The sequence below is a fragment of the Sardina pilchardus genome, chromosome 20, assembly GCF_963854185.1.
Source record: "Sardina pilchardus chromosome 20, fSarPil1.1, whole genome shotgun sequence".
Taxonomy (NCBI): Eukaryota; Metazoa; Chordata; class Actinopteri; order Clupeiformes; family Clupeidae; genus Sardina; species Sardina pilchardus.
Window position 1 is genome coordinate 4,948,406 of NC_085013.1, and position 26,996 is coordinate 4,975,401.

General features: G+C 44.0%; 2 protein-coding genes across 3 annotated transcripts in view; both read left to right on the forward strand.

Annotated features, from left to right (window-relative positions):
• Positions 1 to 21,279, forward strand: part of baz1a (bromodomain adjacent to zinc finger domain, 1A) — a 28,377-nt gene extending 7,098 nt beyond the window's left edge. The window contains exons 4-28 of one of the 2 annotated variants that reach the window (XM_062522672.1): positions 3,321 to 3,479; positions 3,792 to 3,896; positions 4,034 to 4,121; positions 4,626 to 4,760; positions 4,957 to 5,047; positions 5,873 to 6,039; positions 6,457 to 6,552; positions 7,203 to 7,341; positions 9,041 to 9,187; positions 10,277 to 10,372; positions 10,774 to 10,998; positions 11,816 to 11,981; positions 12,488 to 12,583; positions 12,921 to 13,012; positions 14,556 to 15,185; positions 15,525 to 15,682; positions 16,263 to 16,420; positions 17,133 to 17,281; positions 17,659 to 17,742; positions 18,040 to 18,287; positions 18,616 to 18,809; positions 19,067 to 19,395; positions 19,596 to 19,774; positions 19,978 to 20,065; positions 20,269 to 21,279. In XM_062522672.1, the coding sequence (XP_062378656.1) occupies positions 3,321 to 3,479; positions 3,792 to 3,896; positions 4,034 to 4,121; positions 4,626 to 4,760; positions 4,957 to 5,047; positions 5,873 to 6,039; positions 6,457 to 6,552; positions 7,203 to 7,341; positions 9,041 to 9,187; positions 10,277 to 10,372; positions 10,774 to 10,998; positions 11,816 to 11,981; positions 12,488 to 12,583; positions 12,921 to 13,012; positions 14,556 to 15,185; positions 15,525 to 15,682; positions 16,263 to 16,420; positions 17,133 to 17,281; positions 17,659 to 17,742; positions 18,040 to 18,287; positions 18,616 to 18,809; positions 19,067 to 19,395; positions 19,596 to 19,774; positions 19,978 to 20,065; positions 20,269 to 20,441 (4,192 nt within the window). In that variant the 3' untranslated portion in view covers positions 20,442 to 21,279. The remainder of the gene's footprint in view (positions 1 to 3,320; positions 3,480 to 3,791; positions 3,897 to 4,033; positions 4,122 to 4,625; positions 4,761 to 4,956; positions 5,048 to 5,872; positions 6,040 to 6,456; positions 6,553 to 7,202; positions 7,342 to 9,040; positions 9,188 to 10,276; positions 10,373 to 10,773; positions 10,999 to 11,815; positions 11,982 to 12,487; positions 12,584 to 12,920; positions 13,013 to 14,555; positions 15,186 to 15,524; positions 15,683 to 16,262; positions 16,421 to 17,132; positions 17,282 to 17,658; positions 17,743 to 18,039; positions 18,288 to 18,615; positions 18,810 to 19,066; positions 19,396 to 19,595; positions 19,775 to 19,977; positions 20,066 to 20,268) is intronic. The other variant, XM_062522673.1, reaches the window with a different exon arrangement.
• Positions 21,280 to 21,483: 204 nt separating this feature from the next.
• Positions 21,484 to 25,024, forward strand: cfl2 (cofilin 2 (muscle)). Its single transcript, XM_062522742.1, has 4 exons — positions 21,484 to 21,641; positions 22,918 to 23,225; positions 23,361 to 23,437; positions 23,907 to 25,024. Exons 1-4 carry the CDS (start codon positions 21,639 to 21,641, stop codon positions 24,017 to 24,019), a joined length of 501 nt encoding a protein of 166 aa, XP_062378726.1. The 5' UTR covers positions 21,484 to 21,638; the 3' UTR covers positions 24,020 to 25,024.
• The last annotated feature ends 1,972 nt before the right edge of the window (positions 25,025 to 26,996 follow it).

The following is a 26,996-nucleotide window of genomic DNA, read 5'->3' on the forward strand; positions in this document are numbered from 1 at the left end:
GGCTGGCCACTATGCGCAACTGCATCGCGCAGTGAGCTGAAGGATAGGAGGACCGACACTTATTAACACAAAGCTTTGTAAAGCACTAACAACCACCCCTCAAAGTTCATTGTCCATAAGTCCAAACAATAAGTATAAAAATCCGACAATCCAAAACGATAACGAGATCTCCCAGAAACGAAAAACAAGTTTGTTGAGTAGCCTAGTCCTTCCAACAATCTCAGCTTTTGCGTTTGTTAGATAAAAGGCATTCTGTCCTGCTGTATTCCAATGAGAAAAAATCATCCACAAGGTAGGCTAAGGGTCACGGTAATGCAGCATGCAGGAATCTATATACGCACAAAACGAATGAATGGGTTATATCGGCCAAAACGAATGAATGGGTTGGGAGAGTCGTCTGGCTGTGTCAGCAGACTGCAGTCGGTCTCGAGGGGTTAAATAGCGCACGTACTTGAATTTTAATCTGAAGAAGACCACACGGTCGAAACGTCATTCCTTTGTGATAAAGAAAATAAAATCAAATCAAAAAAGAAGGATTTCAAGTGTGCGAACCTTTTTCCATTTTTTATGATTTAGCCTACTCTTGTTCTGCACCTTGACCGGGGATGTGCACAAGCTTTTTTACTACACTTGAATTTTAAACCAACTCTTCAGCCTATATCCTATAGCCATACTTTAATAATCAGATGTTATGCTCATTTTTGTAGGCTACACCTCACCGGCAAGCACGCACGCAAATGCTGCTTTTGCACATCTACAATATTGGCCAGGCTATATAGAATAGGCTTTTAGGACTGTATTTTGCCTTCGTGCAACTTTAGTTGTGCTCAATCTAAATTGTCCAATCCAAATATTGTCAGTAAGGATAGGTCATATTATCAAATGGCGAACCTCGAAAATTATTTAGGATATAGAGCCGTGTCCATTACGCATGCAGTTATTTGTTAGGCTATTGTTTTATTTGAGTGTTTTTGTCTACCATGGCAAACATAGTTGAAACGTTCGCTCTAAACTTATGTATTTCCAATCGGCTTTCACAATCAGCTACAGCTGCGCGGCGCGGCGCAGATGATCGCCATGAAAACTTGCAATGTCTTTACAGAACTGCTTCCACTTCCCCGAGTCGCGAACGCAACATGCACAACAACCGATATTTAGCAAACACATGTATTTCCAGCTCTCAAAACCGATGAGGTCCAGATCTCAGTGTCCTCATAGCTGCCTACAGCCATGCATAGTAAGCCTAATGATAGGCATAGTTATGACATTAATAGCCTATTAATGACCTCATGTCGGAATGGCACGTTGTTTGAAAAAAAAAAAAAAGTTAAATAGGCCTAGGCCTACCGCCGAGTGGGGATATGTCGGAATGAACAGCGGATACCAGCTGGGTTGTAAAACATTACTGTAGGCTATTCGTTGATCTTATCGATGCAGTCCTTGCGGCCACTTCTCCCCATCGTAGGAAACTTTCTGCTTAGTGTTGACAACACAAAGGCCTTCACGTTGTGTGGCAGTGCTTGCTTGCCCTTCGATCCATCCCAGTTGGTGGTTTTGCACCTGTCCCTGAGTTATAGTCTATATGAGTAAGCGCTTATGCTCTAACCGCATAATAAAAGAAGCACCTGCAGCAGTGCTTATGGCAAGGCTATTAACACCTGTCACTGAGCTATGGACAACCAGTTATGCTCGAAAATGATCATAATAACAGACACACCTAATTGTATGGCTCTACGTTTAAACACATCAAATTAGCAAGCATTTCCGCAGCAACGTTTGCTTTCTTTTTCTGTCGGTCCGCGGTTGCTTGGTCAATTGCGCAGCAAATTGACCATTACATTACTTATATATTTCTTATAACGAAACGCGAAGAAAAAATACGAGGACTGACCATCTCGTTTCTCCGCGTTTCCCCCAATATCATGGCGACAAAGAGAAATAAATATGATTTGACATTTAAGCTGATTGCTGACAAATTTGCCACACAATTCGGGAGAAGCAGCGGACAGGAGCGCCACCACAAGCAAGCACTTCTAGCCCAAATTAACATGGCAACGTTGCCTATGACTAAAGTGTCTAAGTAGGCTAGTCCTACTAATATTACATTTGATTGGTAGCATGTTTGTAGCGCGCCAGTTTACCCATCCCCTACATCAAAACAGCTTAGAATCAATCAAAGAATCAGCTGTGTCGGCGTTAGGCTGTAGGTGATTTTCTATAACCATTTTCATTCATTTCAACAATGGTTCATTGAAACGTCGTTTGAATAATTTCGCCAGTCATCACCTTCATTGTAATGATTAAATGAGATTAAGGAGTCGACTATTGACGGATATGCGGTCTTCATCATTTTGAAATGCGGGATGAAACTTTCTGCCACCTGGTGGTTGTTTGGGTACATTGCCTTAGCCTCGAAAAAAATCGGCTTGACGGCCTGCGGGATCTCTTCGGGAGTCCCGCGGGAGAAGGTGCATTCTCAACCCGTACCCACTGTACGCTTACTGTATCTATGGGATACAACAGTGTTTCGGTTTCATGGGTGCTGCTTTGGATTGTAGTAGGATACATTCAGCTAATACTATGAAAAACCCATATTATGTGGGTATCTTGTCCTAGCATGACCATGTAATAGGCTAGTATGAACAACGTTTGAATGAAATTTCTATTTAAAACAAATGTGGTGATGACAGATTTGTATCGTATCGCCGCAGTATTGAGATATTAGGTGTGAGTTATAAATCCTACATTTGACTGATTAACAAAATTGTGTTTGAATTAGGGCTGCAACAATTAAGTACATTGTTAGTTATTTTGGTAGGCCAAGTTGATTAATAAATGTATATAATTTAAGTAAGATGCGGCAAAACTTTCTGAATTGAGGCTCACTTGAATATTCTTCATCGTGACTCACTTCTTTATTACAGTAATCTAATGTCTTTGGTGTGTGAACAAGAGAAGACATTTGAGGACCTAATGTCAGGCTTTGGGAAACGCTAATCGACATTTTTGAAGAGTTTATCAATTACAGCTAATAACTTAATTGAGAAAATAGTCAACCGATTAATCAACTATGAAAATAATAATTCGTTGAAGATCTACATCAAAATGCCTCTGCTGTATGAACTTGTTTGAATGTTGAGTTTGATGCTTGTCCTTGGATTATTTTCAGGGCCAGTGTTTGAGGTCTAACCTTGGACCTCATATCATTTGTTATGAAAACCCAGATTTTGTCCCAAGACTGCTTTGCCATCATGAATTGATAGGGTTGCGCTTATGTAACAGTATCTCAGGTCTAACAGCGCTGATCTGTGTCTCCATAGGCATCCCTGTCAGGTGCTGGAGGTCCTTTCTCCCCACTCTAACGGTGCTCTGAACGGCCACACTCCGAAACACGTAGAGGGCGACTCCATCGTCATCAGTGACAGTGATGAAGAGACCACACCGGTCTCTCCCAAGACCCCGAAGTTGACACCCAATGGGTTAGTTGATATCAATAGATCATATATTTTTTTTTTTTTTTTTTTAAGATTCTTTTTTTGGGCTTTTTATGCCTTTTAATGGACAGGACAGTAGAGAGAATGACAGGAAGTGAGTGGGAGAGAGAGTCGGGGTGGGATCCGGAAAGGACCACGGGGCGGGAATCGAACCCGGGTCGCCGGTGTACGGTGCAGGTGCCCCAGCCAGTTGCGCCACTGCCGGGGCCTCAATAGATCATATTTGTGTGCATTTGTACAATCCATCTTTTCCACCACTTTTGTGACCATCCATTATGATTTTGTCAATCCTAAAAGCAGAAAGAAGAAGTCTTCCCTGAACCCATCTGTGTTCAAATACAAAATTCGCCTCGTCAAGACGGAGAACGGTGAAACCCAACTAGTCAAAGCCGCACAGCTTTGGTAAGGCCTGACAGTCCTCTCTGTATTTATTTTTTCCTTTCCTTTTTAATAACAACATACCATTCTTTATTATATTGAAGTATTATTGATGCAAATGCAGTCCTGCATGATGTTGTGTTTTTTTCTCCCCTGTGTAGCCGTAAAAAGAACGTCTTCACCAGAGACCGACTGAAGCTTCTGTTGAAGCAGCACTGTGAACCCCAGAATGGAGTCGTAAGACTGAAGGTAGGCTAGACTGTTTGGCCACCTATTAAGAAAAGTCTGATAAAAAGGGATTATCAAAAATGTTCATGATCAAAACCCATTATTCATAGGAGTTTATACCATCTCCCTTGCCTCCACATTATTTTTGAGTTAAGGGCCATTCACACCAAGAATGATCACTATAACCGCAAAAAAATGATTACTTTAGCTAATATGAATCCACACAAACTATAATAACAATTACATGAAGAACAATATCGTTGGGGATCAGTGATTTTTGAGAACAATAAAAAGCATACTGCCAATTAGATCAAATTTAGCCGTCACATTCAACAACACAAGGAGATGCTTTCCTTATTGTTGGTCAGTGTGGATGCTTTTATCGTTATAGCTATAGTTTCTGGTGTGAATGGCCCTTTACGCCCAGTGCTGAGGGGGGAATTAGACTTTAATTAATGCAATATTGATGACCCCTGTATGGACACCTGCGTGGGCAGTTAACCTGAAATGTTCTCTTATTTGCAGGCGTCCACTTTGGCACATTATAAGTTGTCCGAACAGAATTTCTCTCAGGTCTTCCCCGACGAGCCTCCAGTGTTCGCCTTCAGTCCACCTGCAAAGGGCCGTGGACGACGTCCAAATGATGCTTCACCCGGGCAGGTGAGAACCTGGTGTTCAGTTCAGTTCTTTTGGGGTCTGTTGTTTTCTGGCATAATTTATGTTAAATATAATAAGCAAACATTCACATGTTTTCTGACTTCTCCAGTCTTTAGATTCAGGATGACAGTTTTTTTCCTGAGTGATTTGTTGCCGCTGTCAGGAGTTTGAGATTGACTGTGGTTATGATTACCTGCAGGTGAACTTTGCAACGGAGGGTCAGGACATGATGCGAGCGGCTGAGGAGAAGCTCAGGATCATGCAGCAGAGAGAGGAAATGGCCTCCATGGGTATGACCTGTTCCTTTAGGACCTGCATCCACCAATCGTGTTTTTGGCGCCGCCGGTGGCTATTTTCTATACAAATCCTGTCAAGTTCAGCGTTCACGGCCCTTGGCACCGACCGTTTTAAACCCGCAGCGCTCAGAGCGCTGACAGTTGAAATCTGTTCAACTTTTAGTGTGCTTCTCTATCCTCCCTTCCTTCCTCGGTCCTCGTTCCCTCTGATCTAGATAAATATTGATGGGGCGGCAACAATGGGATAGTCTATCCAGTGTTCTTTAGATCAGTGGGAATGAGCCGGTGGACTGAGAAAGGAAGGGAGGATAGATAAATAGACGAATGAGAAGCGCCCTCAACGGCACTGGGCTCGTCAACATCATTCTCTCTCAACGATTAATCAAAACGTCATATCCTAGCAACAATAAACAATTGACTGAAGCGCTCTGAAAATGAGGGCGATTGGTGGACACAGGCCCTTACCAACAAATGAAGGCTTCTGCCGGCATAACCACATGTCTGGACTTTTGCAATGCAAATATCAAAATATCATTTGCAATTCCAAGTGGAGTCTAAAGGGCTGTTCATCAGAAACAATCACTATAAATAGAACTATAACGATAAAAGCATTCGCACTGACCAATGATAAGGAAAGCCTCTCTTCATGTTAATGAATATGATGGCTATATTTTGATGGATTCTGAGTGGCTGCCAGCTTTTTATTGTTCTCAAAATCTGTTCTGATGTCTTTGGGTTCCAGTAGCTGGAGAGATGGAGAAGTTCACTACACAAGAACCAGGAAGTCTTTGGTTTAACTGAATGTTGTGTCTTCCTTAGCCCACGAGAAGGCCAGAATGAAGAAGGAGCGAGAAGACCTGTGGGAAGCCAAGAAGAAAGAGAAGGAAGACCGCGAGAAAAAGAGGGAGGAGATCAAGAAGTTAATTGAGGAAGAGCGCCAGAAGAGGAAAGAGGAGAAGGAGCGGATGAAGATCGAGAAAGAGAAGGTGAAGCGTCTGCCTATTGGTGCACCAGCAGGAGAATGTTATTGCACAAGAGAACGTGTAGTTCTAATTCTAAGCGTTCAGAGCAACTTCTCAATCTAGAACTCGTATGCAATAGTTGTTCTTTACTCATGTAATGTGTGTTATTGAGTCTAATATTATCTGCATATTATTCTCTTTAGGACTAATAGAAGCACACATTGTAAATGTGCATTTTACAGTTACTTGCTTAAAATGAGAATGTTTTAACAAATGCAGGGATTAAAGTCCTCATGTATTGTGCCTGAATTCAGGATAGGGATAGGCCATTTAAGATTTTAAAAAGGTTTCTGATAACTTCAGGCAAACTTTCAGAAATAAGCCTGTCGTGAGGCATTTGACTAGAAGCTCATTTTTGTTTTCAAACCTCTCTGGCTTCAGGAGCGAGAGAAACTGCGAGAGGAGAAGAAAAAATATGCAGAGCGTCTGAAGCTGTGGAACAAACCCAGGGAGGACATGGAGTGTGAGGACCTCAAGGTCAGAACACACACACACACACACACACACACACACACACACACACAAACACACACACACAGCCTGCCCGCCCATCATGGGGAACAACATGGTGTTTTCAGACATTACACATCACTTTAGAAAGAATGTCAGTCTGTACTTTTTCTTGAAGGATGGTTAGTATGGTGGCTAGTAAGCAGATTGTTCAAATTAAAACGAGTTTAAAACATACCCTTATCTGAATGCTGCCCTGTCAAATTTGTGTTTTAGGATGGCGTTGGAGATTAAATGGAGTTTTAGGTTATTGTACTTTGTTAAAAATGTAGGCACATAATGATAATCTGTATAATCAACTGCCATTGAATGGTCAACAACATGTACTGAGAAGCCTTTAATTAAAGTTAGTGAATTGTAAGGGCTTCACCTTGGATAACAATAAAAAGGCAAGACCATATCTGATACACTGCAGTATGTAATTCAAATTCCTACAAATAAGAATTCCTACAAATTGCATTTCAATCATATCATATATGGCACACAAGCCATAATGCAGCCGTGTAGTGGTATTGTTTAGTGCTTATCACTTTAGCTTTGTCGAGGTTGTCTCGGCTTGAAGTGGAGGCTATTTTAAGTGAAACTGACATGTTATTTGTGCACTGATGCTCTCTCAGGAGTTGCCCGCCCCTGTCCCAGTGAAGACGCGTTTGCCAGCAGAGCTGTTCGGAGACGCCCTGATGGTGCTGGAGTTTCTGCAGGCCTTCGGGGAGCTCTTCGACCTCAAGGACGAGTTCCCGGAGGGCATCTCGCTGGGTGAGACTCGCCACTTGACTCTCTTAATCTCCACAATGCTGCCTCTGGGGAAGGGAAGAGAAACGGAGGCATGGCACTATGATATAATCATTGCCTGCGGGTGCTTTTAGGGCTTAAAGGGATATTCCGCCATTTTTGGAAATACGCTCATTTTCCACCTCCCCTCGAGCAAAACAATCGATATTTACCTTGTTCCTGTTCATCCAGCCATTCTGTGAGTCTGGCGATACAACTTTTAGCTTCAGCCTAGCATAGATCATTGAATTGGATTAGACCATTAGCTTCTCCCCTGCTAGCTTCATGTTTAAAAGTGACTAAGATTTCTGGTAATTTTCCCATTTAAAACGTGTCTCCTCTCAAGTTAGAAAGTGCAATAAGACCAACTGAAAATGAAACCTGGCGTTTTTCTAGGCTGATTTGACATGGAACGTCACTCTCATCTGGCGTAATAATCAAGGCAACTTGCAAACTACTGGCACTACTACTGCTTGTTGTCTATGGGGACTATTTTCAGATGCTGCGTACGATATCACTGCGCCTATGGTACGTTTGCAAGTTGCCTTGATTATTACGCCAGATGAGAATGTAGTTCCATGTCAAATCAGCCTAGAAAAACGCCAGGTTTCATTTTCAGTTGGTCTTATTGCACTTTCTAACTTGAGAGGAGACACGTTTTAAATGGGAAAATTACCAGAAATCTTAGTCACTTTTAAACATGAAGCTAGCAGGCGAGAAGCTAATGGTCTAATCCGATTCAATGATCTATGCTAGGCTGAAGCTAAAAGTTGTATCGCCAGGCTCACAGAATGGCTGGATGAACGGGAACAAGGTAAATATCGATTGTTTTGCTCGAGGGGAGGTGGAAAATGAGCGTATTTCCAAAAATGGCGGAATATCCCTTTAAATGAACAATGATTTTCATAATCGATCAAAATGTTTATTATAATGATTATTTTCTCAATTAAGCAATAAGTTGTACATGTATGGTCTATTGAAAAGTCAGAAAATTGTGAAAAAAATATCGACCGATTTTACCCAAAGCCTGAGATGACATCCTCAAATGTCTTGTTTTGTCCACACGCCAGTTTAGGTTTTTTTGTACCTTTTGAGGTGAAATTCCTGACATTGCGGTAATGACATTTCCATTTGACATAAAGCACAAGTCTATGAGCTCCGCTCAGTGAAAACAGAACCTCATGGTTGTATGTATTCATTGAAAACTATGATGTGCTAGATAGAATAGCAAAAGTGTTACAGTCTGAAGTTGACGACAGCTGGATTGAGTGAGTGTCTGTATAGAAAAATTACCTGATTAAATGGACTAAAAGTGTCATTTTTAAATTCACTTCAGTTGTGCATACGTTTATTTTCACCAAGTTATCCCAAAACAGATGTGGCCGCATTGTTGAGAATATGGTCAGAAAACTCTACCAATGAGTTTGGAAATTGAGTTTGAAAAAAGTATGGAAAAGGTGTAGGAATCCTGTTATTAGAATGTGATGTCCTGTGCTCAAAGTGTGTTTTAACAAGTCTGCATTTTTGGCCAAGTGTTGTACTGTGTTGCTCCTGCTCATGTGTTTAATTTGTATCTGAGGTTTTAGTCCATGGTTTTATCTGTATGCTTGTCCTCTTATTTGCAGACAGCTCTGCATCTTACTTGTGTTTTTATTGACCTGTGTGTATGTGTGTGTTACCTCAGAGATCCTGGAGGAGGCGCTGGTGGGCTGTGATCCAGAGGGCCCACTGTGCGAGCTGCTTTTCTTCTTCCTGTCGGCCATCTTCCAAGCGTTGGCAGAGGAGCAGGAGGAGGTGGCACGGGACCAAGTTGCCGAGGCCGACACCAAAGGTCAGGAGGTCATGCCAGGTCATGGCAGGGGATGACTTGCAGAGCAAGGCTCGTTTTACTTCCCGTAGGCAGAGGAGATGCCAGCCTCTGTGTTTTCTATGAAACTGTCCATGAAAGCCAGCCACACCACCTCAGCCTCTAGAACAATACATCTCAAAAGTTGATACTGCCCGTGCCCAACATGTTCCAGGATGCCAAGCCTTGTCCCACCACCCCCCCTGTTTCAATCCTTAGGAGAGCTTATGCAAGATATAGTGGCTTAAAGGGTTTTGCAAATGCAGAGATGGTAGAAGCCCTTCTTTTGGGAGTGTTTCTTGAATTAGGATAATCCACGGCCAAAAAAAAAAAAAAATCAAAGGCTCCAGAGAATCTCCCCCACTTATTTTGTTTATGCAGTACGGCTCTTAATGCGCCTTCCAGTGTCTGCCAGGTCTTGTTTGCTTAGAGTATCAGACTTGGTTTCGCACTGAAGTAGCTTCCAGTAACTTTCCGCACTTTCCAGTCACATTCCTCTCAGGTGCTAAGAAAGAAATGTGAAAGAATGACCTCACGTTTTCCCTGTGACTCAGTCCTCCGTGTGACTCAGTCATGACGTACAGCCTGCCGGTGTTTACACATTCCATAGGCCCTCGTCTCCCTCCTGTCTCATTGGCAAGCGAAATTTATGACTTGAGGCATATTTATCTGTGTGTTTAAAAAAATGAACCGTCCTCCCTTTTTTGAGTTTCACAGCCTGGGAATAGTTTGAGATTGAGGCTCAACACTGGCTTAAGTGGTGTTTTAGTGTTTGCACATTTTGTCATTTATTCCTTTTGTTATTGGCTAGTATATTTTATGACCGATCATGCTGACATATGTATATATAATGTAGGACTTGCCTATCTGTTATAACTCATGATGTCGGTCATGAAGTAGAAAATTAAATATGTACATTTTAAAGCAGCGGCGGCCATGTTGTACATACGTGTTGCCAGCATCATGTGCCACAGAGTTGATGACTGTTTTAAGCTAACGTATCGTTCAGCTGATTATTGATTTGTTTGTTTATTCATTATAAGAAGTATTGAGGATCTGTGTGTTTGGTTGCAGACTTGAGCGAGGCCCTGGATGATGACGCAGACCCCACGCAGTCGGCCATCACTGCAGTGGCTGCCCTGGCCGCGGCCTGGCCTCAGCTTCACCAGGGTAAGACACGTGACGCGTCAAGTGTTTGTTCGTTCAGCTAATAAGCTAACTCTCTTGCGAAGAAAATACCACCTGAGAGGCTGAAAACGGGACCTGGCTGAGAATACAAGTCGTCGCACCACAGCGTCGGTGCACAGCTGGCGTTGTTTTCATCTTTCTCCCTTCCTCTTTCACGATCTGTTTACCCTCCTTTTCTTCACCCCACTCTCAACGTCCTGTTCTTCTTTTGTTTTGCTAATTTCCCTCTGTTGCATGTTTTCTCTACCGTGCTCCCTCTCTGTCCGTCTCTGCCCCCCCCCCCCCCTTCCCCCTACTTCCTCTCGTTCTTCCTCGCTCTGTCCATTCTCTGATCTTTCTCCTTTTTCTTTCTTCCCCTCGTCCCTCTCCCCACCTCCCCCCAGGCTGCAGTCTGAAGCAGTTGGATCTGGACAGCTGCACCCTGACGGAGATCCTCCGCCTCCACATCCTGGCCTCGGGGGCCGACTGCAGCTCCACCAACGCCAAGTTCCGCTACCAGAAGCAGGGCGGCTTCGCCTCCACCGACGACCCCTGCGTGGAGCTGCGCCTCTCCAACCCAGGCCTGGTCAAGCGGCTGGCCTCCACCGCCGTCTACGACCTGCTGCCCGGTAAGCCTGGAGTCAGGGCTGAGCTGTCATTCTTGGGTTAGGGGGGCGGGAGGGTTCAACTTTGGCCTGCTCCGAACACCAGCCTGAACTTTGACCTTTGGGAATGAGCCTATGTTCCCAAAAAGAATTAGCAATGCGGCAACTCATTTTGGCTGTTTGCTGATACTGGTATACAAATCTTTTCTGGGTGCGCTGATAATATTGTGCATTCCTAACAAGAATAGTTATTTTGAAAATTATACTTTTACTCGACTATTAAAATGAAGGTATATTGTTGCACATTTTGAGTCCGTTGTGCTGTATCGGCCTCAGTGCAATCTAGTAGAATTTCACAAGACCCACCCCCCAGTGTTATCTGGTGCAATGTTTTGTTGTTGTTTTGTTGTCTGGTCAGCTTGCAGTAAATTAATGGTTCAATAACTGAATGGTATGCGTTGGCTTTGTTTTCGCAAGTTGTTAACACAATTTAGTTTGTCGAGTAATCTATGAAGGGGCTCAGCTGGCCAGAGCAGAGCTTCCCTAAGGCTTACTGGTAGTATTTGTTTGCATTAATAATGGCGGTCTGCTTCATGCCCCACAGACACAGTCACCGTCATGCAGCCACTAATCAGTTAACAATCAGATCACCCCGTCCTCTTGCATCAAAGAGATTGATTATCCTGTTCTGGCTCACTTCATGAGCCACAGACTCAATGGATGTACATTAAATGGCCTGAGGCAGGGAGAGTTGCATATATTTAATCAGTGAAGGTCCTAAAGTGTGTGTGTGTGTGTGTGTGTGTGTGTGTGTGTGTGTGTGTGTGTGTGTGTGTTGCAGGTGAGAAGTTGAAGATCCTTCACGCTCTGTGTGGGAAGCTGCTGACGCTGGTGTCGACGCGGGACTTCATTGAGGACAGTGCAGATGAGCAGCGGCAGGCCAAGCAAGAGCTGCGCGAGCTCAAGGCCGAGCAGCACCGCAGGGAGAGAGAGGAGGCCGCTGAGAGGTATGTATAGTACACACACACAAACACACACACACACACACACACACACACACAGAGTAGTGGCAGAACAGGGCTGTAGTAAGTGACTACATACACACTCATATCACTGAAACCTATGTATTAACTATAATACGCGGGAGGACAGAATAATTTAAAATAACGTTCACTGTGCTTTCTATAACGTTTCCTCTTCAATAGTACCATGGCTTTATTTGTTCATTCAGATTTAATGATGGTCAGTCGGTGTTTGTGTAAAACAAAATAGGCTACAGCCTACTATTGCCTTCAACAAAGTTGAAGAAAAAGATATATAGTAACTTAATAATGCAGTGCAAAATGCTAAACGATTTCTATAGTTCTTTATCGTAAAGGGTTTTAGCTGACACACAGTTATCAATGTGCAGGGTGAAATTATTATTCATTTATTTTTTACTTTAACCTCTGTATATGTACTCCATGTAAACATGAACTTGTGGGCTTAAAATTGTTATGGCTGTTGTTCTCAGAGTTCGCAGGCGCAAGGAGGAGAAACTGAAGGAGCAGGAGCTGAAACTGAGGGAGAAGCTGAAGGAGGAGGCCAAGAATGGAACACAGGCTGCTGGGTACGACTCTTGCTCTCTGCTAACTCTGTCCTCTAGCCTAAAGCTAGCTGCTGGCGTCCTGTCTCACACAGAGAGTGGTGGTTTCCCCTACAAACCCATAAAATAAACCTAGTCCTAGACTAAATGGTTCACTGAAGTTGTCTATTATTCTGAAACTTGGCTTAATCCATGTCTTGGGGAAACTGATCCACAGAGCTGAGTGCTAGTGCTCTCCCAGAGCACAAAGATGGGATATGTGTGGTGAATCACACTATTAATGCCAGATGACGGTGCGTGGACAAAAACGGTCTTTGTCGTGCACAGTGTTTGATTGTTTTGTTGTTGTTTGTGCTTGTAGAGAGGAGTTGGACACGAGCACAGAGAGTCAGGAAGCACAAGGGAACACAGAGGATGAGGAAGAGCCAACCCCCAACAGCAAGGCCAAGAAAGGTAACTGGCCATCACCCCTCCCTCCGACGTGTGTGTGTGTGTGTGTGTGTGTGTGACTCCCTCATCCCTTATCTTCTTTTCAACTAGTATCTGACTTCAATGCTAGTCCTTACCTTTTATAGACATACTCCAGAAAGTGTATGGGTGTGTTTAGATGTGGCCTCTGAACTCAGGTCCCTGAGAGGGTCTACAGCAGCATGTGATCAAGGTACACTGGGACCAGGTATAGACCTCAATGAGTTCCAGTGCTGGTAGACTGACTGAGCCGACCATATATTCCGGTGTCACAACACAAAGTTGCGTTTGTGAACACACCCGTCTTTATGGCTTCAGATAGTTGCCCTTTGTTCAGCAGGAACTGTGTGTGTGTTTGTGTGTTTAACTGCAACAAGCAGACGTTGATTGGCCGGGGGATAAACAAAAATAAGAAGAAGAGTGTAAAAATGCTCTGTTATCTGCTCTCTGCATATTTAAAGCTGGAGATATGGCTCGTATCTGCTCTGGAGTGATGACTCCTTCGTAACAGAGCCGCTTGGAAGACTTTGTCACCAGATTAATCACATTTTTCACATCAAATGTTTTCAAGTACTACATGTACACAGAAAGAATCACCACCAGTGATTTAACAGGGACTTAAAATAAAAGATAAATTATATGTAGAGCGGCAGTGGACTCTGCATGGAGTTGGAGTCGCACCTAACATTTGCCTCAAGTACCTTGGAAGTTAGTGTGTGAGCTGTTATCCAGGAGCTCTGCACTGTCTCAGACATGTAGTCTTGCACTGATAAACAAACCTTTTATGGGTGACTACTGGCATGAGTTTAAGTGGATAATTGTAGAATTTTCATTTTTGGAGGAGGTACGCCCTGAACATGAAAGCGCGATACAGAAATAACCTCCGTAAAAGAACCCTTGAGCTGTTAGTGCTTAATGGCCTCTGAGCGGTCTGGCCTCAGGTGGGAGTCACACTCTGCAACAGCCGGTGACAAATGCAATACAAAATCAGACTGCAAAGGCATTTCATTTTTGCTTCACATTGATCAATGGCCTTTCTATTCATTTGGACTTCCCATAATGTATAGACCCTGAGACATTTAGTTAGAGTGCCTGTAATGTCATGATTAAGTGTTGAGGTTCTGCCAAGTATTGAACATTGTCTTCTGCTCCTAGCTTGCTAGCAGGATGGTAGCAAACCTACCATTGGAGCTTGTCTGTGTGAATGCTGGCCAGCAGTTTTAGTCTTGCCTCTGAGCTGCGTTTAAGTTTACGAGCATAGGCGAACGTTTGTGAACGCTTGCAAACAGTATTCATTTAGCCTTGAGTTTTTGGCGCACGTTTGCTAACAATCGCAAACAGTCTGAGGAGGTAGTGCTCTGAACATACAGTGGAACTGGACGTGAATTTGACAAACGCAACAATGCAATTACTGTTGGAATGTTAACACCAAATCGTTCAAATTTAACTGTTCAAAGAAAACATGTTCACCACAACGCTTGCCACTGTTTACCAAATTTGAACGCACCTCTGGTCTCCCCTCTCCCAGGAAAAGGCTCCAACAGCAAGGAGAAGGAGAAGGAGAAGGAGAAGGCGGCGGAGGTGCGTGAGAAGGAGTCTCTGACGCCGGAGGAGCTCCAGCAGCAGCAGCAGCGCGAGCGCGAGCTCCTGGAGCGCATCCAGAAGGCGGCCGCCTGCACCTACATCCTGCCGCTGGGCCGCGACCGCTACTACCGCCGCTACTGGCTCTTCCCCGCCACCGGGGCGCTCTTCGTGGAGGACGACTTCTACGGCGTCACCGAGGACATGCTGCTGCCCCAGAAGCCGGAGCCCGAGACCCAGGAGGCTCCCAAACAGGAGCAGAAGCAGCAGCAGCAGCAGCCCCAAGAGGAAAAGATGGAGACGGATGAAGTGAAGGCTGAGGACGACGAGGAGGGGGAGGAGGAGGAGGCCAAAGCCCCCAAGGAGGAGGCGGTGACCCACCGCTGCGGGCCCCCTGTGAACCGGCCCAACCAGTGGGGCTTCTACGGCTCGGTGGCGGAGGTGGAGGAGCTGCTGGAGGCGCTGAACCCGCGCGGCCACCGGGAGAACGGCCTGAAGGAGGCGCTGCAGCAGGAGAAGGAGCGCATCACCCAGCTGCTGGACGGCACCGCGGCCTCTATCAGATCATGCACATGGAGTAATGCTTTTGATTGTACAAATCATTTTTTTTTTTAAGCAGGCAGTGATTTTTTATAGAACTGTTGTGCGTAATTCCAGTAACCCAAGCGTTTTATTGGCAAATATATATCTGTCAATGCTGCGAGCTTTGGTTGCTACTCTGTAATATTTATGAGCCATGGTCAATCTCAACCCACAGTTTCACTAACTTTTATAACACCATCATAATCATCATCATCATAATACAGTGTGTTTAACTATCAAGTTATCGATGCATAGCTGAAATGTGGGTTGATGAATCAGCCTTGCTTACGTTGTTAGGGGAGGTGTCTTTATGATTGTATCTATTGCCTTTCAGATAAGCCTGACGGGAAAGCGGTCTCAACAAAGGTCAAGAGCAACTCTGCCCCCTCAGAGAGCTCGGCCCCTGCTGAGCGGCACATGGAGAACCGTCTCCGAGACCTGCTGCTGGACATCGAGGACCGCATCTACCAGGGCACTCTAGGAGCCATTAAGGTACAGACCGTGTGCTGTGTTCCATCTCTTTGGCTGTGTGGATGCAAGGAGAGATGGGAACTGTTCTGCAAACATGAAAAATGAAGGGAGATATGTCCATTTTTAAAGACATAATACATATTGTTCTAAAGATTAGGGCCCAGTCGAGAGTAGTTAAATTAATTTCCATCAGCCACCAACACTTCAGTTAAATGAATCTTGTTACTGAGCCCAATTCAAAGCTGGACAATCACAGGTAGTCACTTTTAATTGGCCAAGTGCAGTAGCTGTGTTTTCACAACATTGTGTAATGACTGCAAAAACCTCAGACATACGTAGATAAGAGTGCAATGAAATCAACATGCCTAGTCTGTGCCAAAAAATAAAGAAATCTGCAGTCCTCCAGTTAACTAAGACACATCATCACAGGGGTGCTTTGTTTGTCTGTTGTGTTGTGTTTGTTTATCTGGGGGTTGTTTGTTGACCCGGGGGTTTAGTTGGTTGATGACAGGTTTGTTTGTTGATCTGTGGATCTGTTGGTTGATGTGGGGGTTGTTTGTTGACCTGGGGGTTGTTTGTTGTGTTGCCCCGGCCTGAGCAGGTGATGGAGAGGAGTGCCTGGAGGGCAGCCCTGGAGAGTGGCAACTACGAGCTGCTGTCCTCGGAGCCCCGGGAGAACGGTTCGGACAAGAGTGAAAACGGAGACGTGGAGGCCATGGAGCTGGACGACCCGCACATGAGGGTCAGCGCTAAAGACCGGTACGAGCGCCACGTGTCTATCCCCACATCCATCAGTCTGTCCGCACACCTCCACAGTTAACTGTCTAACATTTTTGTGTGGAGAAGGTTAAAAAATGAGAAGGTTCAAAGTCCTATTTCAATTCAGAACTTTTATATGTAGCGGTAATTGAATAGTAGAGACCTGAGTGTTGTCGTGTAGTGTACTGAAGCATTCTTTGTTGAACATGGTAAACACATGAATATCTCTAATTTCATCTGCTGGAATTGGCGACCACTGCTGAAGTAGTCAGCCAAACTTCTGTTGAAAATAAATGGGCAGGGTTCTGTCAGAGAGGGTTAAAGTGGAGCGAGAGGCGCAAACGTTCGACCATTTCCGCGTTCTGTTTTCGCAAAGGGGGAGGGGGGGCGAAATCTCCCTTTAAGCAGACCTAGAAAGTGACGTTGCATTTGAACTGAACTGCTTGCCGATCGATATCCCACTATGACGTCTTTGCGACACGCCTCTTTAAGCAGACAGGAACTGTTCGAATTTTGCTTCCATAGAGATGCGTTATGTTGCTCTATCATGTCAGTAATGAAGGACCTTTGGTTCTGTTATATAGGTCTATGGGGTTCTATTCTGGAGTTCTATAGGGTTCTGTTCTAGAGTTCTGTTTGAGAATTCTATTGGGATTCTGTTGTGCCTGATCATACCACTGACGATCTGATTTATCCTGGCCTCTCCCCCCAGACTCCAGGAACTGAAGTCGGAGACCCTCAGCACCGCCTCCACCAGCGCCAGCACCCCGCAGCCCGTCAACAACACCGTGCACTACCTGGCCCAGGCTCTGGCCCAGATCTTGCAGGGCATCGAGCGCAAGTTCCTCAAGGCCCCGCTGGGTAAGTCGCTTCACCTCAGGCCTACTACACCTGTCACTGCGTAGTGCTGAAAAGTGAAAACCTGTAATCCCGTAGTGTCTCCTTTCTTCCCCTTACCGTCATGCTCCTCCGTTGTTTTATAATCCTGTTATTGGAGGGCAAGTATGGCGATGCCCCCTATTATGGAAGACTTGCCGCCATAGTGGTTTTCTAGTTCTGTGGAGACACGGTGGGGAGGCTGGCAACGGCTACGGCATAATTGGATTTTGACCCTAACAGGGAGCTTTAGGAGCAGCTGAGAGTGGTCAGCTTTGGCAGGGCGAAGTGTCTACATTTGGCACCCTATCTGACTTTCTCTCTCCTCTCTCTCTCTCCCTCCCTCTATCTCTCATCGACAGGCGATGATGACTCCAAAAAGGACCAAAAGGATAAAAAGAAAAAGGACAAGAAGAAGGATGACGATCAGTCGAGCGAGAAGGATGGTACGTGCACAGAGAAGTCTTTGTTTTTAGAGTGAGCAGCATCCCCTCTGCGCAGTAGAAAAAGAAGGATCTGAATAATTCATGTGTTGGCAAAACTCCTAAAAATAGGTTGTGCTCAAGAGCTGCGCTGAGCATGAATCTGCAATCTGCAGTGCTGCTTTAAATGCACTGTGTGCAGCTGGAGGAACATCTGCGTCAACACTCAGTGATGCAGAAAAAGTCTTCATCTTTTACCCTTTCCTCCCTCTCTTCCTCCTCCTCTGCCTCTCTCTTTCTCTCTATGTATCCTGCGTTCAGATGGCAGTGATTGCGGCCGTCAGGTGAAGACCATTCAGGAGCGGTGGCGAGAGTCGCTGCTGGCCTGCTCCAGCCTCTCGCAGGTGTTCCTGCACCTGTCCACCCTGGAGCGCAGCGTGGTCTGGTCCAAGTCACTGCTCAACGCGCGCTGCAAGGTGTGCCGGCGCAAGGGCGACGCCGAGAACATGCTGCTGTGCGACGGCTGCGACCGCGGCCACCACATCCACTGCGTCCGTCCCAAGCTCAAGGTGTGGGTTCGTGCTTTAAAGGAAACATCTGTCGTACAGGAACATCTTTACTGTACCCTCACTCAAAAAGATCAAATTGGCATCATGAACCTGACTCGACTGTATGCTGATTTTAAAAACTCTCAGAACATCAGTCTATTCCTTTTATCAGCCAATCCTGTTGAAATTTCACTGCGCGTTTTCAAATTAATTTGCAGTTGTCTGGTTCTGAAGCCTCTTTTTGCCGCTACTTTGCTGTGTGGTTTGAGGGCTTGAAACCTAATAGATCACAAGTCTAAAGCCCTGCTTTGTTGTCTTCCCCCCCCCCCCCCCCCCCCCCCCAATCCAGGCCGTTCCCTCGGAGGACTGGTTCTGTCCCGAATGCCGTCCGAAACAGCGCTCCCACCGCATCAACTCCCGCCAACGCTCCTCCATTGACTCCGAAGAAGAGGTGGAGGAGGAGGAGGAATCTGAAGATGAGGAGGAGGAGTCTGAAGAGGAGGAAGAATCTGAGGAAGAGGAATCTGAGGAGGAAGAGGAGATGTATGTACATTTATCATCTTCAAATCAGTCACAGTTCTCTATACACTCTACTTGCATTATGTATGGCAAATGTATGCATATCTCTTGCTTTCTCTATTCTAGGAATTTTGTAGACTATAGCAGTGTTAAGAACTGAGAGTTGAGTTGTGCTACTGTTATGAGTTGTTAAAGTAATCTTTCCTTGGCTACATTCACATGGTTTCATACATTGTGGGTTAAAACCTCTATTGTTAACAAGTGCATACCTCTCTCTGTAGTGCTCCCAAGAAGAATGCCGTCAAGCTCCCTGTCGCCACAAAAGGGAGTCGATCATCGGGGCGATCTACGGGCAAGCAGAACGACTCCGTGCATTCCACTCCCCGCAGCCAGCAAAGCACCCCGAAACAGAACGCCTCGGCTGGGAAAGGGGCCGCCAAGGGGTCGGGGAAGAAAGCCACCCCAGTGTCCAACGGCAGGCCCCCTCCCCGGCCGGGCAGTCGCACCAGCTCCCGCCTGAGCCAGGAGATCCTGACCACTAACGGACCCTCCAGTAAAACCAGCAGCCCCGCCCCTATCCAGGCGGAGGCCAAGAAGAGACCTTCAACAGGTGCCTGTTCTTTGTAAAAGCGGCAACACAATGCCTGACATCAAACTGATCATTTTACACATTTTTAAATTACGCCTCCCTTTTCATCTCCTCCTGTCCTCCCATCTCTTCCCACTTTATCCCATCTGTCTTTACTCTTACAGTCTTCGTTGTTTTCTTTTTTTTTTTTTTTTAACCCTCTCTGTTTTCTGCCCCTTCAGAGGTGTCCCCTAAAGCAAAAGTGGTGTTGACTCCGTTGTCGACATCCTCCTCATCCAGTCGCCGCAGCTCCGGCAGAAACCTCGGGGTCCATGAGCTGTCTGCCTGTGAGCAGCTGACCGTGGACCTGGTCAGGAATGAGGACAGCTGGCCCTTTAAGAAGCTAGTGTCCAGGACACAGGTAAAGCATACAGACCCTCTGGTTAGTGTTGTAACCAGTCTCATAGGGGAACAGTGATTGAATACATTGACTATGTTTGCATTTAAGTTTATACTACTGCCACTTCTGACTGCTGCTACCACTCTATTATGTGCAGTTCATAGTTTTGCTGATTTTTCTGTTAAGTTGAAAATAATTCACTTGTTTTGTTTGTTTATTTGCAGGTGCCAGACTACTATGACATAATCAAGAAACCAATTGCTTTGAGCATAATCAGGGAGAAAGTCAACAACTGTGAATATAAAACTGCTTGTAAGTTCTTTTTACATCAGGGTCACACATTATTGTTTAGTAAACAAATACAGCTTAACCCTTCCTCTAATTAAATTGCAGTGTAACACTGGAATCCTACTTAATTTGTTTAGGGCAGTTAGACGTCTCCAAGCTCATTTAATTTAGCATCACATGTTCATCTTAACAGGCTCTTATGTAAGTTTGCTCTTGTCCCTGAACAGCGGAGTACATTGAGGATGTGGAGCTGATGTTCACCAACTGCTTGGAGTACAACCCCCGCACCACCAACGAGGCCAAAGCTGGCACGAGGCTCCAGGCCTTCTTCCACTCCGAACTCCAGAAGCTGGGCCTGGTCGATCGGATCCCGCCTCCGCCCAAACGACCCAGAGTGTAGAGGAAAGCATAGTAAAGCTCATGTATATGTCCTATACGTCCCGATCAGGTTTTTTCTTCTTTTTTTCCCCTTCTTTTCCACCACTGAGATACGCTCGTCCCTTTCACTCTCACTAAAGTAACAGACTGCTGAGCATTCACACCAGATGTTGGTGGAACAATTCCCAAAACAGAAGAAATGTAAATATCATTCCATTTCTGAGACATGGAGGACGGGGGGAGGAGACGGGGAGATGAACCCTGTGCTGTGAAAAAAAATATTTGCACTGTGTTGAAGTCCTCTCCATTCACACACTCAGGACAAAAAGCACTGTGATTTGATATTTTTTTTATGGTGCATGTATATTTTTTTACCTAAGCTGCATTTCTAGACTACTGTTTTTTCCCCCCTCTGTGTGTATATATACTTTTCCTTTTACTTAAGTCATTACAACATTATCGTTAATAAATTAAGTATTGCAGCTGGAAGCAACAGACATTGTTTTGTTTCAGTAGTAGTTGTGAAACGTTATTGAATCAACCGTTATTGGTCCCTATTACCCTGCTGAACACTACATAGGAACCAAAATTTGCTCTTCCAAATTTCTTTCTTGTAGTTCTTCTTTTGTATCAATTGGTTATTTATTTAGGATTTCATTTTGAATTCGAATACTTGCGTTATTTATAAGAATGTTTTTATAGGATGTGTTTGCGAACCTTTTGTAAAGTATAACCAGAAGTGGTTTTCAGTTTAAACAACAAAGTTACGAAGGGTTGTAAAGTACGTTGTTTTCCTGTCATGTTACTGCTTATCGTGTACATTTTTCTGTATGTAAAATAAATGCATTTTGTTAAATGTTTGGATTGTGTGGTTCATTAATGTGCCTACCTTTACTTAAACATTTTGATTCGATGTTAAAATAAAGTTGAACAACTCCCGTACTAACTTTGAATGACATGTCCAGATTCAGGAGTCGGCGCACATGATTAACCCCTTGTCACTGTCAGGCATTCGATTCGTCCAGTACCGTACCAATCCCTGTCCTGATCCCGCCCGTCGTTCCGCTGCTGCAGCAGTCCCAACGCGCGTATTCCTTGCCTCACCCCCTTCTCTAGCTCCCTCACCCACGGTCGGTCGCCCACATTCCCATATACCATAGTCCCTTGGAAATTTTTCCACATTTATTTCCAAGCACCGCCGAACCATCAGTAGGACAACATGGTAAGTACAAGAATACTGCGGATTTGATTACTGTTTAATTCTAACTTGTGAGTTAATTTACCGTTAGCCAGCCACAGATAACTAACTTATTCCAGTCCGTACCGTTGTTTGGCCGCAAAGAAGTTAGTTTATACGTTATATCTGTTACTATAGTCTTGGGACGGTGAAGCAGATTTTAGTATTTATAAAAAGTTTTTTATTTTAAGTTAATAGTATGCTAATTTTACTTCTGTGACTGGCTAATAAAACCAGTTCCACTTCGGGGATTGCCACAGGGCCTACGGCCCGAGGCGGCCATTTTAACCTAATTTTAGCCGCTTGTGCCTTGCGGTACCGTTAATTGCCTTTAAGATACACTTGAATAAGTTAGTTAAGTTGACGTCAAGTTTACCAATTTAGTTGTACAGTAGAGGATATGGTCTCTAACCGCTAGCAGGTTGTATCCCCTGTAGTCGTGTGCGAAACACCGACTTGGCGAAATTGAAATACTGCTGTTTCAGTGTCCTCACTTGCTAGCTTCATTTCTTATGGATTTAGTCAGCAGTATTAAGCCGTACCGTTACAGTTAGCATGCAAGCTCGCTGACAGCAGTGGGATAGTTAGCAAGCTAGCTTGAGATAATAACTTGCTAGCGAACTTCACTAGCTGTAGCATGCAAGGGCTCTGTCTTTCGGGTTTCCTTTATGTAACATTGGCTGTGTAGACTTTTATTTCACAACTTTTAACACGCGTTTTAAGTTTGTTTTGAGGTACAAATTAGGTTATAGCCGGTGTTCAGACAACTTAATCTATAACTTTGATTTGTTTAGCCAGGTTGCCAGACTTTTAAGCAAGACGGCCCCAGTGCGGTGTAGCGCTCAGGCGAAGTCACCGTGTAACTTTAGTCACAGGTCATCTGGCCAGTGTTATGCGTGGTTATGTCCAGCACGCAAATGAATCCGTCGTTAGTGGTGCTAGGTGTGCTCACAGTACTATCCGTTCCACTGGTGCTGTCTCATGCCCAGTGTAGCTGCTACTGATGCCGGTGGTGTGTCATGACTCAAATGTACCCAGCCAAAGCATTTTTCCTGACTCATTGGTGCCACTTACTGACTCAGAGGTGGCACTTTAGCCAGATCAATGTATTGATCATTGAGACACAAGGAAGGAATTCATACTGAGCCGGAGTTTTATAGTTTTATGGTTTGATTCTGTTGCTACTGTTCGGGCTGGTATGGACCCTAGTGACATCTGCTTGACCATTTCCTTTTTGTTTCCTAACCCATCACTGTTGTAGGCTTCAGGTGTCACAGTGAATGATGAAGTCATCAAGGTCTTCAATGACATGAAAGTGCGTAAGTCTTCATCCTCTGATGAGGTAAAGAAGCGCAAGAAGGCTGTCCTTTTCTGTCTCAGTGACGACAAGAAGAAGATCATTGTGGAAGAGGGCAAGCAGATTCTGGTTGGTGACATTGGAGAGACCGTAGAAGACCCTTATGCTTGCTTTGTCAAGCTCCTACCTCTGAATGATTGCAGATATGGCTTATACGACGCCACCTACGAGACAAAAGAGTCTAAGAAGGAGGACCTCGTATTTATTTTCTGGTATGTAGCATCACGCCATGTTTCATTTTGTTTTTGCTCCGCGTCTGTGTTCAGGTTGTTGCTTGGTGATGGTTTGGGTTGTCAGTACGGGGAAATGCACATTGACTGATCTACTGTTTTGTTGCCCCATTACAGGGCACCAGAAGGGGCACCCCTCAAGAGCAAAATGATATATGCCAGTTCTAAAGATGCCATCAAAAAGAAGTTTACAGGTGAGTTGAAGTTCACACACAGTTAATGACTATTGTTTATGTGGGACAGTGGTTCTATAGATTCATTTGTTACCCTTTTTTTATATTCTATATTTTTATTTTATGTTCTATATTTTCATTATAGTAAGGGTCTGTTGACTTTCATTAATTTCTTTCTCCCTCTGCACTGTAAATGACACTATCAGTTCTAACTTCTAATATTAGGTCTACATTTGGAACGGGTTAATAGTAATAAGGATTGGTGTTCATTGATGTTATACGGATTGGTGTTCATTGATATTATGCAATAATGCAAAATAATAGACTGTCAAGGAAGGGGTTGGAGGACATAGACACAAAGTTCTGTCTTCTGCAAGGATTTATGGTGTAACAATGTTACATGTTTATTGTTCAATTTGGCTCTTAGAGCATGGGTCATCTTGATTCTGTCTCAGTTAAGAGCTTTGCTTACACAATTCTTTTTTCCCAGGTATCAAGCACGAATGGCAAGTCAATGGTTTAGATGACATTCAGGATCGTACAACTCTGGCAGAAAAGCTGGGAGGCAACGTGGTTGTATCGCTTGAAGGGAGACCAATTTAAAAGGAAAAAAGACATGTGCCATCTGGATTCTGCGCGCTTTCATCTTAGCAGCTGTGTCTATATCATTTGATCCTGAAGGAGTAGCATTAGATTAACTTTTTTTTGTTTGTTTTGTTTATTTTTGTTTTGTTTTTCCACAATGAAGGAGATCTCATTAACATGTGCAACCAAAAAAAAAAAAAATGAAGGTCCTACTACTTAATAGCCAGCTGATATTATCAATTCCTGGTAGGAGATTTTTTTTTCCTTCCATAAAACCTTCATGGGATGTTCGCACATTGTGTGTTTTGCCAAACAAAAAGCAAGATGAGGCACTACCAGAAACTAATAACGCTCCCTACACTAAGACATGAAAAGGAAAAAAAAATCACAGACGGCACTTTTGGCATCTTTTTTTTGTTGTTGTTGCCATGGCTGCGGTGTCGTTTCGAAGCTTAAGACATAAGAATCTGACAATGCTATCTGTTTATGCCTTGACAATTACTCACTCCCCAGGTGCTCGCTGCTATCCAGAGCACTTTGCACTCTTGAGTTTGAAATGTATTTATATATTGATGGCTCTACCTAATTGGGCTTTATTTTGACATGGCAAAACACGTTTTACACTATGCAGAAAAAGAAAACGCACTTTTTTTGTATACACTACAAGTTTAGGTAGGAGGTTTTCGAAGAGAGAATGACAATTTGAATATCTTGTTTGTCATCCGGACTGAAGTTTTAAGAACCACAGTTTTCCATTCCTGTTATGCATATGGACAAGGACAGATGGGTATATTACAGTTCCGTTTGCAGCCTTACTTTCGTTGGAATGTACAGTACACTGCTGAATACCGAGGAGAGGGGGGTGCTGCTCACAGTTTTTATAAACACTGAAAAGAGAACACACACACACACTATCTGTAAAGATGGCAGTATCTGCATTTGCAGCCTTAAGTGGAACATTGTTTTTGAGATCGAGGAAGTTCGCCACTTCGCAATAAAATACTTTGTGGCAGACAACACTAAGATGGTCTCTGAGGGCTTGTTTGCATGGTTCCTCTGCTTTTGTTCAAGACATTTTTTTTTCCAGGTGCATGCAAAAAATAGTCTGCTTTTTCTGTTGTTGGCCATACTGAGGAGCCAAACTGCTGCTCAAGTTAATTCAATTTTCCCATTTAGTAACAAAGCGTCTACTGTTAAATCGTTTAGAGTCCCTTTTTATCTCAAACCTGAATTATTCTTGAAAGTTAGATTAGACCCACCAGACAGGGAGGTGAGAAGGGACTGAATGAAAAATGTAATTTTTGAGAGGCAACATAACTGACTGAAGCAAATCACAATTTTCAGTGATTCCATTTATCATGTTACTATTAGTTGAATAAGAAAAAATCTTAATTGGTGTCAATGTTTGACATTTGAAATCATATAAGAAAAGATATTTGTTACAAACTGCTTAAAATTCAGTATGCAGTGCACATGTTGTATGTCTTCTCCTCAACTGCCTTCTCTGTGCTGAAGGAACTCTTTACAACTAACCAGCAAGTTAGACCACCCACAAGACAGGCAGCTGTACTTTGACGTGTTCTAGAACAACACTAGTAGGACTGTTGGCTTCTTGAAGCATTGATTGCCAGTGTAGGAAGAGGACGGTGGCTTTTTCGTGGTCTTTAAAAAGTTTCAATGGGCTGCGGTTGTCGGCGAGCTGCGAGAGCCGTGTGTGTTCCAGAGGAGCTGGGCAGGGGGCCAGAGGGGCCTACTCCTGCCGTCGCGGCTGCCTCTGCTGTCTCTCCTGCTGCTGCTTCTCCCTTTGGAGAATTTGATCTGCCGGCAGCGAGCAGCAATCCTCTGCTGGTCAGAGCTATTTATGGCCAGCGTGCTTTTGTGTCTTGTCATCGCTGTCCACAAATGGCAAAACTGGACATGCATCCAAAGGAGCAGTGAAAGGGAAGCCCCTGCCAAGCAGCCCTTTGCGCAGTCGCAGACGACGCAAGCAGTGAATGTTTTTTAAACACATGGAAGCGTATAGACACTGCATTCACTCTCAAAGGACGGTACACGCCCACAGACATAAGGAAGAAGGCGAGGGAGTAGAGAAGAGGGCAGGAGCTTCCGTCTAGACAGCGCAGTCAAGGTTTTTAGAATCCAAGACAAGTGATTCAAGAACGATGCTATTGATCTAATCAGTGTTAAAGAGTAGAGGTTGATGATCTGATTTTTTTGTTTTGTTGTTATTATTTTTTTTAAAGAATTCAAGAAAAGTAGAAAGATTGAACCCAAATTTGTCTTGTATACCCTGTGAAGCCTAAAGTACAGCTCATCACTCATTGGTGTCATTTTTAAACAGATAACACCTAATAGGTGTTCAGTAGTAAACTGATTTAAAGTGCACTGTATGTCCAGAACTCTGTCACTTCCCTCAGAACCAGGAAAGAGCAAACAGCTGGTGAAACAAGGTGCAATGTATCTAGTTCATTCAGGACTTAATCAGTATTAATTAATTAGCCTTTATGTTGTCAGGACAAACCTTGACAAAACTTTTTGAAACACCTTTTCCGTTCACTTCAGTGAAGTTTTCAATGCAGACTCAGGTTGTTTATTTTTTATTTTATTTTTTTATCCAGGGTATTTATTGCTTTCTGTACATGTGAACTTGGACTTGACGCAGCTAGAGTTGGTGTTGTCCAGATCACCAGTTGAAAGCATTTATCACAGACGAGAAACTGTCAATAGCCTATTTTAAATGTAATAAACATGCTTCTGCCAAAGGAAACCTAAAGCTTGGGTTTAGTCAATATTTTCTTATTAGAAATTAAATGAGTGTCCATGTAGAATAGTCATTCACAATACAAAGAGGTCCTTTCAAGGAATGGATACTCCTAGCCTGTGTAATCAGTGATCATATTTTGTGAATATTCACTAAACAGCCCCTTTTCTGTGAAAGGCTAACTCAAGTCAGATTATCTATGTGAAGTATACGCATTAATAACAGACCGATTTC